The sequence below is a fragment of the Terrapene carolina genome, unplaced genomic scaffold (genome assembly GCF_002925995.2).
Source record: "Terrapene carolina triunguis isolate 2854851 unplaced genomic scaffold, T_m_triunguis-2.0 Scaffold89, whole genome shotgun sequence".
Lineage (NCBI taxonomy): Eukaryota > Metazoa > Chordata > Testudines > Emydidae > Terrapene > Terrapene triunguis.
In genome coordinates, this window is record NW_020664440.1 from 27,772,766 (window position 1) to 27,788,689 (window position 15,924).

Here is a 15,924-nt window from a genome sequence, read left to right on the forward strand (position 1 = left end):
ACAAGGAGCAGGGGGAGGGTTGGGGATTCTGAGGGGGCGGGAAGTGGGAGAGAGTGGAAGGGGCGGGGCTAGGGCAGGACGGGGGCGGGGCTAAGGCGGGGCTCCTCCCGTCCTCTTTTTTGATTGTTGAAATATGGTAACCCTAGTTCTGTTCACCTAGGCCGGCAGCGAGCTGAGCGGGGCCTGCGGCCGGGACGCCGGCTGGCAAGGGGCCAGCAGCCGGGATCCCAGACCTGGGGGGAGGTTCAGGGGTCAGGGCAGTGGGGATGTGGGGGGGTTCAGGGCAGAAGGCTTGGTGTGGGTGGGGGGGCGGCGCAGAGGAAAGTGGGGATGTGGGGAGGTTCAGGGCAGAAGGCTGGGTGTGTGTGGGGGTTCAGGGATCAGGGCAGAGGGCTGGGGGTGTGTGGGGGTGTAGGGCAGAAGGCTGGGGGTGGGGGAGTTCAGGGGTCAGAGCAGAGGGCTGGGGTGTGTGTGGAGGTGCAGGGCAGAAGGCTGGGGGTGGGGGGGATTCAGGGCAGAGGGCTGGGTTGCTCGGCTCGTGGGGGTGCTCACACTGGAGGGGTGGGCGGGGGGGCTGAGTGGGGCTGGGGGCTGGGACCCCCCCCCCCCCCCCCCCCCCCCCGGGGGGCGGGGGGCAGAAGCTTGGTCCTGCGGCAGCCAAGCCTCCCCCCCTCCCCCGCTTCTTCCCCCAGTGTGGCGCTTTCCTGCCCCTCCTCCTCCTCTCACCGGGCAGGCAGCAGCATGCCACTCAAAATCGGCTTGCGTGCCGTGTTTGGCACGCGTGCCGTAGGTTGCTGACCCCTGTTACAAGTCATGTTTTTAATTATTTCTAATTATTTAAATTTAACCATTTTTAAAAGCTGCACAAAAGCTCCAAGTGCACCCTAATAACAATCAAACTTCACCACCACCACTAACAGTAAATACTAATATACAAATAAACTCTGCCAGCCGTCAGCATTAAATAATGAAATGGAGAGAATTTACCACAGCCAGCCAATACATGAAGAAGAAGAAGCCCTTTATTTCTCTGTTTTTCCCCACCCACAACTTCTCCAGTTCTATCCAGGATCATTCCCTCATCCTTTCCCTAACCCCCCTGCAAAGTTAATGGCTTTTGCAAAGTGCCAAAAAATATTAAGTTAAATTATTTTGGACCAAAGAGAATTAGTGATTCTCAGTCCACCAACACATAACCTCTTGGCTAGGCATGGGAGGGTCCATTAGTGTCTCCACTGTGGAGCTTCTCACCAGTGTGGGAGTTTGAGAATATTTCCCTATTAAGGAGATGTAAGCAAAAGTGAAGTTTGGGTAAGGGCTGGCTGGCAGGGAAAGAACCACTAGAGCATACCCCAACTACTGAATTCAAGTCCTTAATTTAATTTAATTTTTTCAGCATGGGAAAATGGTCTTAGGTTTTTGTATATTTGCTAATCAGCAAATATTCAGTGAGACCATTTAGAGCAATTTCCCTGTCTTGGGAGCCCAGCTGCTTGCTGACTGGTTGTGGTTTCATCAATGTATTGTAGTTTTAATCAGTATCCAAACTTCTTTTTGAGATGCTGCACTTGTGGAAGAGATTTCAAGTCAGGTTCTTCCTAAACGACAATGACATGAAAACCCACCATCTAATGGCTGCTTTTTCCTGCTCCAAGTGTATGTTAGTGTGAGCTTTTGCATAAATCGTAGCACTAAGGTAGCATTCATTTGCTTGTAAATGGGTAATGCTCTTGTGTGGAAAAGGGATTGTTTTAAAAAACAGCTGGAGACATCTTGCCTGGTTGCTAACTTGGCATTGAGCTATTACTCGTTTACTTATTTATTGCTATTGCAAATGTCCCTAGGAGCCCCAGGCATGGACCAGGACCCCCTTCTGCTAGGTATTGTAGAATCATAGAATCTCAGGGTTAGAAGGGACCTCAGGAGGTCATCTAGTCCAACCCCCTGCTCAAAGCAGAACCAATTCCCAACTAAATCAGGCTTTGTCAACCCTGACCTTAAAAACCTCCAAGGAAGGAGATTCCACCACCTCCCTAGGTAACCCATTCCAGTGCTTCACCATCCTCCTAGTGAAAATTTTTTTCCTAATATCCAACCTAAACCTCCCGCACTGCAACTTGAGACCATTACTCCTTGTTCTGTCAAAACAAACAGACTCTGCCCAAAAGAGCTTACAAACAAGAGATGACGATATAGACAGACGGGAGCAGAAGGAAACAATGAGACAACGCTGACTGTTCTGTGAGCAGTCTGATGGGCAGTGGTCTCATCACGCCAGCTGCCTATCCAGTGTCGAGATTGTTGTAGGCATCATGATGGAAAGATTTGCAGTGGGACAACGAGGTGGCTTTGCAGATATGTCTGGGGATCTCCTCCCACGCGCGAGGGGAACTAACATGTTATAGCATTTGGGAAGTTGCTGCTGCCTTGTTAAAATGCTGGTTTGAAAGAAGTATTGAATTAAATCAGTCACAGAGCTGCTCCTTGTTATTTGTTTTGTCATATACTCTGGGTCTAACACAGCAGATGTTTGCAGGGGAGTGGGCATGACTCCAAAGACCATTGAGAGTAATTTAGCAACCTCAGGAGCCACTCTTTTGCAATTAATGCAGTTGTAAGGTCAAAACTCTCAATTGGTCAACTGGGGCCTTCTGTCAAATGAGACTTTCCTTAAAGCAGCAGATTTATTCTCTAGGTGACTAGCCCTGCCCTGCCCTGCCCTGCCCTGCCCTGCCCTCCTCCATCCAAATAATGTCCAAATGCAAGACAAATTGCATAAATGTAAAAAACTCATGCATTCAGGAAAACCAGGCTAAAGTGAGATGTGGTTTACATTTCCTATGTGTTTAGTTCATGTCAAGATACTTATGAGATAATCTGGGATTATAAAAAGAAACAAGAATATTCTTGTGGAAGCACAACCACTGGATATGTAAGCAAAGTGTTTCTCTTGGGGAAGCTACACCAATTAATGAAAGGCTCCTTGGGTAATATGTTCAAAGTTGTCTCAACTGTCCGTTTCTTTTCATTTAATTGATAGGTGCACATGAGTTCTCCAGAAAGCATTAAGCTGTAACATGTTATGATTTTGATTACTCGTTCTTTCTGACAAGTATAATCAGGATGGAAATTGCTAACGGCCTTTAGCGAACTACAGTAGTTGAAAACGTGTAACGGTCTGTGTCACATTGCTTTCCACTATGAAATTGCAATGAAAAGATTTATCTAAACACAAGTTCCCTTACTAAGATCACAAGTCTCATCCTCTGTCTTTGGCCAGTTCTACAATTTGAGGGTCCAAACTTTTGGTGGGAGAGATTAGGCAGTGATTTTTCTTTCCTTCTGGCCAGGGGTGCAATTGTGGCAGGAAGAGGAAGAAATGGTCTCAGTCTCACCTGAAAAACTAAAATAAAATGCCACTTGTAAATTGTGCAGATCTTCATAATATGACTATACCCCTCTTCTCCCTTTGTGCACTTTGGTCAGCCCACACCCTGTCTGTACCCTGTTGAGATGTATGGTAGTTGAGTTATGAGTTGTCAGGTTGTCTGGAGATACTCAGTTTGAGCTCTGTTCACACACTGAAGGATTTCGTAACAGTCTTAAGAGCTGGAGAATTAAGTTTGGTATAACAAAAGTTTAGATTCTGGAGCTTGAGTTGGCATACGCCACAAAAAAGTACTGCCTCATTGAACCACAGTAAACTGGCCAACTTTCATCCCTGCCCCTCCTCCCCCTCTTTTGGCCTTACTGCCAAAGGGACAGCACACAGGTTGAGAGCTCTTTGGGGGCCCCACACTGTTATTCAAGGCCCTGATCTTGATATGGGTCTGGTCAAAGGGGCACATTTGAAAAATAGCTACAAGAGTTGTTCTAGCACTTCTCCTCGTTCAGCTGGAACTTGCACTGACAAACCACGCGGGTGGTGGTGATTTAATATTCTCTTCCCAGTACAAGTCTCTTCTCATTAGCAGAGAACATAAACAAAATACTACTTCAGGGTGCTTCCCATTATGAAATACTAGTTGAATACCGTCTAGGTCAGATAGCAGCATACTGTAATGAGACACTATTCTATCTGAAAAAGTGTTTCTCCCATAGATAGTTAAGACCATTCAGAAGCCACAACACTTAAAGATATTTGACATGTAGCTCTATGTCTTGAGGGTTTGGTAATAGAAGAGACATTTTAAAGGTACACAGTCAACTTTGAACAAAACTTTTTCTCTGTTTTTTACCTTTTATTGTTGAAAGTAACATCGGACATTACTGTAACTAAGAGATTAGAATACCTTTTAAAAATTCATTTGGTGTATTTAGCAGCACTTTCCTTTAGCCAGTTTCTCTCTTCCTTTATATAGTCAGCTATTTTCCTATGTTTGGGTCTCCCACACCCCCGTAGAGGGGAGAGGAAACACTCCTGAAGTTATGGTGTAACCACAAAATTGGCAGAAGGAGTTAGGGGTAGATGCAGTAACTGTACAGATACTTTTAAACTCATTTATTTTAAAAATTAACTAGACATCAAGTTGAACAATGTCTCTCTTAATCTCCAGGTTACTGGTTCCAACAGTCCTCAGACCAGTTGTCACAGAGTTGTAGAAATAAAGAGTATTTATTAGATCTTCCAGCCCATCTTCTTCCCAATGCAAAATTTTTCCCTACAGTGAACTTTCTAGTGTATTGCTCAATCTAGTTTTTATTGTTCCAATAATTCTACCACTTCATTTGGCAGCCTATTGAATACCCCATTACAGTATTGCCAACCCAAAGAGTTCAAAAATGGAGTCAGGCCCCCAAAATAATGAAATTAAATATTATATACAAATATATACTACTGGATTCATTTTATTTGTCTTCCGGTTTTTGAAGCTTTAGGACACACCGGGGAAACATTTTCAAGAATTTGTCCAATAACCATGAAGCCTAGAAACTTTTTATTTTTTGTTTTTATGGAAAGCTGAGATTTTTTTAAAAAAACAGGAGCTGGAGCTTTAAGAGCAACAAATATCATGAGGCACACAGTAAAACTGCAAGAATTGCTAACACTGTTATTGACTGACTTGCCGAAAGTCTTTCCAGATATTCAACCTCATCTTTGTTCGCTTGCAGCATATTAAATAATTCCTATCTTTAGTATTGACACATTTTAAGATGCATGTCTAGGCTGTTAAGTTTCTTCCTTCCTCCTCCCCAGCTCCTGATTATTATACTGTAGTCAAGTATCTTCACCCTCTGTGCTGAATCTACTATAATAAACTGTGTCTCGTGTTGTTAAGCTGCTACTCCTGTAGCCAGTGATTACTGATCCAGGGAGTTGGTACAATTGCAGGCAGCTGTCTGGAAGGGAGCTTATCGCTGCCCATCATGGTAGTGTGGCTAGAACCACCCCTCAGCTCCAAATTGGTCTGGGGTCTTTCTAAAAACCAATAGCCCTATTATCATAGTGTTTGGTTCTCCAAAGCCAGTCCTCGGGCAGGACTATGAATATGTGACACACAAAGGGGGAGGTTTCAGAGTAGCAGCCGTGTTAGTCTGTATCCGCAAAAAGAACAGGAGTACTTGTGGCACCTTAGAGACTAACAAATTTATTAGAATTTATTATGAAGTGGGTTGTAGCCCACGAAAGCTTATGCTCTAATAAATTTGTTAGTCTCTAAGGTGCCACAAGTACAAAGGGGGAGGGGGAGGGAAGATATCAAAGGTTGACAATCGGTTAGTCATTTTACGCTGGTTGTCAAGGTTATCCTCACAAGAAAGTCTAGATACTGACTTGTACTTAACATAAGAGCTGATGGTTGCTTAATATAAGGATTTTCGGGCATAGAGGATTAATACTAAAAAAAATTTGGATTACTTTAAATTTTCTTTTATTGCCCAGTTGGAGCTCCTTCCAGGGAAAGTCCGGCAGAGATGCAGTTTTTTTGTTTGTTTGTTTTTAAGTCAACTTTGACCCTTGATCAGATCAAATATTGCATATCATTTTGGCACTTGCTTTTATTATGCAAAAAAAAAAAAGGATCCTTAGTCTAATAATTAAAATTCAGATGTGATTAATCAAAAGAGTGCGTTCATCCAGTCTATCCTTTTTTTGTTTTACGGTTGCCTCTAGAATGTTTTCCTTTCACCTGAATAGAAAATTCTTTCTCCTTTCTGTCTGGGCAAAGCTCTGGGAGGCTCGGTCTCATTGTATGTCCACTCCGTGATTTCTCAACATTCATAAATTACATGTCTGAATCTTTTGAGCTGAAGGCGAAAGTGAAGTAGCCAGGCTGAGAACAAAGGCAAGTCACAACCTGAATTTAAGGCTGACATGCTATCAGACCTTTAATAGAACTTCAAAATGAAGTCTAAGGCTGGGATTTTCATAGGCGTTTAAGGGAGATAGATGCCCAGCTCCCACTGAAATTCTATCAGTACATTTATTGAAGGCCCCAATTCAGCAACATACTTAAAAATGCTTAAGTCCTATTGAAGTTGTGCACGCTTGCTTGCTTTGCTGTATCGGGGTTTAAGTGCAGAACTTTTCTGAAGACCTGTACTGCTAATCTCAAAGGCAGCATAGCCTTGGATGGAGCCTGAAGTCCAATGTACTGTTTTTCTTGTCTAGCACAGTATTATTGTTCTTTTAGGATGAGATTTTAAAAGAAGCTAAAGGGGGTTAGGTGTCAAATCCACCAAATTTTGGGCTTCAGGAGATGCTGTCTTTTAGGTAAATGGTACGATATGTAAGGACACGAGTTCTCCCATTGACTTCATTGGGAGTACTCACGTCCTTGAGTACCTTACTGAAGTGGGGCCTAAATGCAGAAAACTTGCTTTCCTGAAATCTCCTTTGGCCCAATTTTATTCAGTAGACACCTTTTATGTATATATTTCATTGGCAGGCTTTTTTGTGTACACTAAGTCTAAGTGGAAGGGGTAAATAGAACTTCTTGTCTAGAACTGTAGACTTCTTATAACTGTTCTACTACCATCTTGCACTTGAAATAGTGATTATAGGAAAGCTTTTAATTGTGCTGCATGGGGACAAGTGGGCAGTGTCATAAATCCCGAGGGCCTATTAGTACATTCTGCTTGATTTGACAAGGACATTAGAAGGGTGGGCTGTTATTTACTGGATCATTATCAATGAGTCACATAAACAAGAATTAAAACATAATTTTTCTTACCTTCTTTATATCAGAAATGCCTGTCTATGCAGGTATTGGAAATGCATTGCTCTGTGTTACATATCACCTGTCCAGTTTTTCTTCTAATTATCTTGTTCCCACTTGGGACAGCAAGGAAAGACACAAGAGCATACAAACTGTACTGTAGCTTGCGACTTAGAGATTCTGCTTGTATGAGAAAATTCTATATGCAGGAAGATATAAAAGTCTTGTGAAGTGTGCATCCCATAAAGAGTGTTGCTTGACTAGAGACAGGTACCTGTGTTATCAGCAAGCAGGTGGAGATGATCTTTGACTGTCCTGGTATTTTTTTCACCATGCTCTCTTCCTGCCACAACTCATACTATTAAGCCTCTCTATTATCTCTCTCCAATTTTTAGAGCTGTCTGTGTGTGGCAGCCTGCATCTCAGCTTTTACTGCCCTCTTTAGAGGCAGGGATTACATTAGCAATTTTTCTCTTAACTTGTCAACAGATGTTTTTTCATGAAGGCAGTTGTTTCTGCTCAGATATTCTATATCCGTAAGAGTGAAAGGCATTCCTGGAAGGAATGTAAAATGTTTGAAGTTAATGAAGTTTATCCTGCATCAGGTTACAGTAGAGATTACACCCTTTCTCCCAAATGTCTCCACCGAGTTTCTACAGGGCACTGGATTTCCTCAACAGCTGGGAAATGTGTGAACAATTTGGAGCTATTTGAGCAGATTCTCATTCTGCTGCCCTCCCTTTTTTATTTTATTTTATTTTCCAGCTCACCCCCCACCCCACCCCTCTGCAATCTGAAAGATTACATGGAGAATAGCTTTCAGAATATTGTATTGATGTTTCATGTTTGCTGCTGCAATATTGTACCTATGTGAGAAAACACGTTTTGTGACTCATCTTGCAAATCACCACCTGAAAAAAATGACTATTTTGTATCCATTTAGTGTTTAAAGAGTTAATGAAAACCTCCTTTTAAAAACTTACATTAAAACCAAATCTTCTCAAGGAAAAAAACTGAGAATTGAAACACTGTCATTCCTTAAATGTTGGCTGCAGAGTCCATCCAGGGTAAAAAAGCAAGGCTGCCAAGTGTTGGTAATAAAGACAAGGGAGATTTGCATGATGAATTGCAGAGTGACACACACAAACTAATCAGCTTGTTCCAAAGCACAGTGATACTTAGTTTTGGAAGTTGTTGAATTTCTTATTTCCATTCCAAATTAATCCTTAAAACCTAAACAAGTGGTTATCTTGGGTTTTAGTACAATTTTTCCACAATTAACATTCCTATAGACTTAATGCAATTTTCTATCGAGCTAATTACTTTTTCCCCCTTTTTAGGGTGTCAAGCCAGCAAGTTTTGAGAAAGTTACTGATCCTGAAATTAAGGAGATAATTGGAGAGTGTATTTGCAAAAATAAAGAAGAAAGGTTTGTTTCAAATGGCCAAGTTTTGTATGAAAATTTAATTTTATGTTTAGATTTATTAAAGCTTCTCTGGGTGTTCATTATATAAAAGAAAGTACACAAATGCTGTACACCATATGAAACATAAAGGACGACTTCCACCACCACCAGTTAAGTTCAAGATAATAAAATAAACCCAACCTTCCCTCCCCTTTATAAACTAAGGTCCAAAATGACCATTCTGATCTTGTCTGACCTCCAGCCTAACACATTCCATAAAATTTCATCCAGCAATTCCTGCAATGAGCGCAATAATTTATGGTGAAACTAGAGGATGTCTTTCTAACAAAGACATCCAGTGTTGCTTTAAATGCTTCATGTGATGGCGAATCCACCCCACACCTTGATAAGTTGTTCCAGTGATTATTTAGACTCTCTGTTTAAAAATACAAACAAACCACACCTTATTTGAATTTGTCTAGCTTCAGAGTCCAGTCTCAGGTCAGACTAGGTGATCACAGTGGTCCCTTCTGGCCTTATAATCTATGAATCCTATAGACCAGAACTGTCTCCTTGATGAGGGGCCCCCTCTCACCTGTGTTGTATTGAATCTCAGATTTGTAAGCAGTCTTGGGAAGGGACTGCATTTCTGTTTCCCTCTGCACTTTGGAGCACTTGGTGCATAAATGAATAATGCTGAAGCTCTGCCAAATAGCAAATGTCTAATTCCCAAAGATTCCTAAAAATACTAGACATACTACTTCTATCTACTAAGAATACAAATTTCTTATGGCTGAATGCAAACCGTACTGTTGTTGTTAGCCTTGCCTTTAGAGGGCCTTTCTATTTATGTTAATAAATACTTAATTGCAAGTGTTTAAATTATGCAGTATTTGATAATCTTTTTGGACATCTTCTGTTCCAGATATGAAATTAAAGACTTATTAAGCCATGCCTTTTTTGCTGAAGATACTGGGGTAAGAGTGGAACTTGCAGAAGAAGACCATGGTAGGAAATCCTCTATTGCCTTAAGACTCTGGGTAGAAGATCCTAAGAAACTGAAAGGAAAACCCAAAGATAATGGAGCCATTGAGTTTACTTTTGATCTGGAGAAGGAAACTCCTGATGATGTTGCACAAGAAATGGTAAAATAAACTTCTCCTGACAAAAATATGTATATAAGTAGTACATAAATCTCAAAGGACAGCAGGAGCAAATCTGGTAAAGTAAATTCCACTCAAAAGGGTCAGGCTATCTAGTTTAAATAGGATGACATTAGTTTTAGAATGAATGCTGGAAGAAAACTCAAGTAGTAAAAGAGGAAAAACTAATAATCTGGCAAAACATGTTGTTTAATCCCAGGAACAGACAAAAGAAAACTATGTAACCCGTCTCTATCTGTTTTATGTCTTCAGAGATGATTGGAGACTTGCTTAAATCAAGGATAATTTCAGACTATAAGTGGAGTTGTTTGGAAGAGTTCAAAATTGCAAACAAAAATTGAAAAACATTTTCCATTATGCTTTTCACAAACACTTTATCCGTCTTTTCAAAAACTTCTTCTGGTATTGAAAAATTAGGAAGAATTTAGATAAGAAAAATGGTCTATAAAGAGCCATTGAGCTGATAAAATTAAGCAGGTAGCTGATATCAAAGTATAGTATAAAGAGTGATGGAAGAGGTTTTTTTTAATAGCGTTGGATATATCTAATTTAATGAATTTTTATATCTTCCTTTGTAAGATGTTTTCTGGTCTTTGTTTTAGAAAATTTTTATCTTCTAATGTCACTATGTTATTCTGAAAGAGTAATATTATTCAGGACCATACTTTAATGCAATTGATTTTTTTCCCCATCAAAAGTTTACTTTTAGATAAGATTGACGAGACCAAGAAAGTTGCTAACAAATGTGATCTGAAGTTAGACCAGTTAATTAGACACACAGTTAGTAAGTGTTAGGTGGCTGTGTCTGTTGGCTAACGTATAGTATAAAGCTGCATAGGGGAAAACAATCTTAAATTAATAATAAATATGTATCCTAATAGTAACAGTATCTTAAAACTAAAGCAACTTTTTTCTTGGACAAAAACATGGAAATAATTAAAAGTATGAGTTATTTATCTCATTTTGTAACAGGTTCAGAGGAGCAGATGATAAAACACGTTTATGTAATGCTTCATGAAAACAGGATGAGCAAAGAACGCTTCATCTGGATTCTGAATTACTTTTATTTTTCCCCGTGGGATTTTATTTAGTGACAGTATCGCCATCACTTCTGTTCTGCCGAGAAGGCAACCATTTTCAGAGTGTAATTTTTGCTTAGCTTTCACTTCTATCCATTACTTAGCGTTCTAAAATACATTGAAGGAAGAAAGTTGGCCTGCTCTATCTTCCTAACTCTGACATGAAATTGATATATAATGTTTCATGCAATATATTGTGACACAACTCACCTTATTAAAATTTGGCGCGTGATAGTTACCATGTTTTTGTAACCATATTTAAACATTTATGAAAATTGTTGACATTTAAAGTTCTGCAACTTACTTGTACTATCTATGCTAAATTTCTTTTAAGAGGGAAGGTGGTTTTGTTTTGTTTAGGCAGAATTACCCCAAAAGGATCACATCTAAATTGCTATAATATCTTTATCTCCTCCAGACTGTATAAAAAATGTGTTTTATTCAAAACGATTAACAGATTTATATAAACACTATCTATTCCTAAACCATTTTTAAAAAAAGGAACATGTATTCCTGAAGTAAGTGGCTTTTTTGACCATTCTAAATTTTTGGCAAATGCGGAAACCCTATGCTTTGCCAATGTGTGTTGCCGTAGATGCTTGTGGAGAAGATAGTGTTGGGCATATGAAATTTGATGATAGTTAAGAGGTTTCAAAACTCATGAAGTTAAGTAACAAACCCATTTAAAGTATCTGTGTAGGCAAAGAAGGAAAGATCTGAAATAAGGCACATTCACAAGTGGGCTGACAACCTGTGGTTAAATTTCACAAATGATGGTATTGAAAGAAATCGTGCCTTTATTATAAGTTTAGCATTCTTTAGATGAAAGTGTGAAATAGGAATGAATATAATTTTAGAACTTGTTAACATGACAGATTTTCAGTTCTCTTCCCGTCTGGACTTGAATAGAAGAATCGACTTTACTTTTTGCCATAGAAGGCTCTGTGAGCTTATGTGACTCATCACCTGAGCACCTTGTTAACTAGCTCCCCAGAAGCTCCTATTTTCACCATAAGGTTTTTACAAGTAGCACTTTCTACATCCCTAGTCCAGGGACATCAATTTATGGGCTGGGAGTCCATCAGAATGTCTGCAAGTGCCTAACCTTACACGGCACCTGTCTTCAGGTAACCTCCATGCTGCGTTGTGTCTTTTTTCAAACAAGCAGCAAAAAAGTAAACTGCCAACCGTCTTGTGGTTGGGTGGGAGGGAAAAGGAATATGTCCAGGGTGCCTTTCTGAGGGTACAGGGCAAGCAATTATTATTTTTAAATACTTCAGTGCCAGACGTTTAACTCAAAACTGTATTGAGTTCCTGATTCTGTGAGGAATAGCTGCACGGTTCATGTTATTTCAAACCCATCCTTTCTTTGCTATGAAGAGATGCCAATTAAAATGCACATGTACATGCACTTGATAAGTTTATATGCCTTCCCTGCAGGTTGACTCTGGATTTTTTCATGAAAGTGATGTCAAGATAGTTGCAAAGTCAATACGTGACAGAGTAGCATTAATACAGTGGAGAAGAGAGAGAATTTGGCCTATGATACAATCAGAGGACCATCAAGTTTCTGAATGTTTGGAGAAATTGAAGGTGCCACAAGCACAACAGGTTCAAGTAACATACCTTTCACACACTGGTCAACAAACTCTGGCAGAGCTCGAGGAGCCAGAAGCTGACCAGCATCTATTTCAGCATAACCTCCCCACCAGCGTTACATCTGTTGCATGTAAGTCTCACGTTTGCATTGCTTCTTGTGTGAGCAGTTATGATTCTCCTAGCATAAAGTGGATGAAATCCACAACTGTCAGTGCTCTGAGCTATACATTCAAAGCATTGCATACAGTTTTGCCCACTAGAGGAAAGTCTAAATTCTAAATACTAGAGGTATTCTGAATTCAAGAGAGAAAACTTCTACAGAATCTACATTATCTATCAGTCATTGACTAATGTTACAGATATAGGGTGAGTAAACATATGAAAGGTTAAGGTCTGATAAATTAGTGAATAAAATAGCAAGAAAATTGAAAGTACTTTTAACTGCATTAAAATACATTTTTTAAATAATCCAATATTAAAAATAAAACTTTCCATATTGATTCACGAGAAGGAAATTAATGTTATTTTGGAGAGGGGGCTGGGTTGAGTGTGTTTTTGTTTTGCTTTTTAATTTTTAGAAATCCCAACAAAATCAGTGTTGGAGGTATTATACGTACTTAGGCGCTGACAAGAGGTACTGGTTCCTCAATACGGACTTTTTTAAAGAGTCCTAGAAGGTTCAAAAAGAGAATTCTTACAGTAATTCATGTAAGTTTGTATGAGGTCTGCAAAAAGAGGCCAATACTTCAGTTATGGAAAAGAGTATCTGAATGCTGTCTAGTCACATTGCCTATTAGATGTGAATCCAAAAATAATGTTTATTCAGAATAGTTTTAATGTTACCCTTTCTCTGTGGCATGATAAAGTCAACCTGATCTGCTCTTCAATACCACTTTTAAAATTAACTGTAAAATTTAACTTTTAAAAACAAACATGAAGATATTAGAAGTGCTCTCTGTGAAGCACACATGACGTGGCGGTATGAATGTGTGCAGGAGGGAGTGACACTCTCCCTAAAGAGAGAGCAAGTGTAAGTTACCCTTTCATGGCTGGTTTTTAAGGAGAGCCAATTAAATGTTCTATTGGGGTCCTCTGGCTTTAGCCAGTCCCTTGCCCTACTACAGAGCTGAGTGGGGTTGGCTGATACCATGTTGTCAGGTAAGCTAGCCCTTCTTGCAACCTAAGGTGACCAGACGTCCCTCATCTGGTCACCCTATTGCAACCCCTACAACTGTGCCCCTGCTGAGAGGACCAGGGTAAAATAATGTACACGAGTTTGCAATTTGTGATAAAGGTACAATAGTCCTTTAATATACTCAAAATAATACCAATGCTCCTTTTTCACTTTGTTATATTTTCTGAAAACAGGGCTAACGTATACATTATGAAACTTCTTACTTGATAGCATACACTTGTCCAAAATAGGGTTGCCAACTTTCTGATTTCATAAAACCGAACACCCTTGCCCCGCTACCCCCACTCACTCCATCCCCCCTTCCTCGGTCACTCGCTCTCCACCACCTTCACTCACTCACTCATTTTGATCGGGCTGGGACAGGGGGTTGGGGTGTGGAAGGGGGTGAGGGCTCCAGCTGGAGGTGCAGGTTCTGGGGTGCGGCCGGGGATAAAGGATTTTAGGTGCCGGAGGGGGTTGGGGGTGGGGCCGGAGATGAGAGGGCTGGGGTGCAGGAGAGGGCTTTGGATGGGGGCAGAGGGTTGGGGTGAGGACTCCGGCTGGAGGTGCAGGCTCTGGGATGGGGCTGGGGATGAGGGGTTTGAGGTGCGGGAAGGAGTTTGGGTGCGGGAGGGGGCTCAGGGCTGGGGTAGGGGGTTGGGGTGTTGGAGGGGAGGGGGTGAAGGCGCCAGGCAGCGCTTATCTCAGGTGGCTCCCGGAAGCAGCCGGCATGTCCGGCTCCTAGGTGGAAGCGTCAGGGGGCTCTGTGCACTGCCCTCACCTGTAGGCCCCACCCCCACAGCTCCCATTGGCCACAGTTCCTGGCCAATGGGATCGGAACTGTCGCTTGGGGCGGGGGTAGCGCACAAGCCCCCCCGGCTGCCCCTGCGCCTAGGAGCCAGACGTGCCGGCCACTTCCAGGAGCCACGCAGAGCCAGGGCAGGCAGGGAGCCTGCCATAGCCCCGCTGTGCTGCCAACCAGACCTTTAGCGGCCCAGTCAGCAGCGCTGACCGGAGCCACAGGGTCCATTTTCGACCAGGCGTTCTGGTCAAAAACCGGACGCCTGACAACCCTAGTCCAAAACTATAAAAATATATATATATTTATTTGTAGTCACTGCATTTTTCCCATTATACTGAAATTTTTGTCTAGTCCAGGAGCCACTTTCATGGTTATCCTTAAGGGAAAAAACCTAAAACCAGTACGTTGCAATACTTGCTATAACTTTATCAACAAAAGGCTAGTACAATACAGCTGCGTTAATGGCAAATCATTTTTATAGGGTAATTGGAGGATTTTCTAGTCTTGTTGAGCCCTCTTCTTTGATATACTTTAACTTTACTAGAGATGTAATCATTTTCTACATCACTTCTGCATTTTTGTAGTTCAGGGTTTCGCAATCTCTGGGCTGCATAGGATATCCAGGGTTTTGCAGGAGATCATGCAGAAAATGTGGAGGAGGAGGATATTGGTGGGGTGGGGGGGAATTCAGTTCAGCTAAAAAATATAAAAATAGATACACAACATAAACCCTTTAATTATTTGTTCCTTTATGGCCACCACATTGTTGTAACCTGAGATACCCAGATAGTAGCTTACTATAGACTACTGCAGAACATGAGAATGTGCATCCGGCTGCTAGAGACTCTGTTAACAAAATAGCACTGAATCTGTACCTTTGTATATGCCTGAATTTAACTTCATACAGAACAGTACACATCTATTTTTTTTTAAATTATGTACCACGTGAAATGAAAATATCCAAGCAAAATGTCATGACAAAAAGTCATTGAATTTGAACACTCAAGATGTTAGCTGTTGAATGTATTTACTCTGGCATGAAGCCACTGCTTGAGCCTCTCGTGACATTACTGCCCACTTCTTTGAGACTTTGCAGTTCACTTCTGTGACATCGTGTGACTTGAAAGCATGTCAGGTAGCATGTCCCGAAGCGCTGGCCGACGTCGGGACACTTTTAGATGCCAAACATCAGTTACTGAAAGATGAACTTGAAGCTTTTATTTCTGGAGTCAATGTCATGTTTTGAAAAAAGCAATGAGACTTGATTACTCAAACTGGCAATGTCAGCACAAATGCTCTTCAGGCCTCTTATTTGGCATTGACAAGAATGGCCCGGCAGTGAAAATTGTATAACATTGCAGAAGGTTGTTTCCTTCCCTGTGCAACTGATGTGATTTCAAAAGTTGCAGGGCTTGATTCAACTACCAAACTGAACAGCGTGACTTGTCTGTCGTCACTGCTTCTCGCTCCATTAGTGACACAGATAAGTTTGTCCAAGACAGGGCCGGCTCCAGGCACCAGCCCACCAAGCATGTGCTTGGGGCG

General features: G+C 41.2%; 1 protein-coding gene across 1 annotated transcript in view; it reads left to right on the plus strand.

Moving 5' to 3' along the window:
* Window positions 1-15,924, plus strand: part of WNK2 (WNK lysine deficient protein kinase 2) — a 171,345-nt gene that overhangs the window by 77,236 nt on the left and 78,185 nt on the right. Inside the window, exons 5-7 of the mRNA XM_029911187.1 lie at window positions 8,498-8,586; window positions 9,488-9,707; window positions 12,245-12,533. Of these exons, the coding sequence (XP_029767047.1) occupies window positions 8,498-8,586; window positions 9,488-9,707; window positions 12,245-12,533 (598 nt within the window). The remainder of the gene's footprint in view (window positions 1-8,497; window positions 8,587-9,487; window positions 9,708-12,244; window positions 12,534-15,924) is intronic.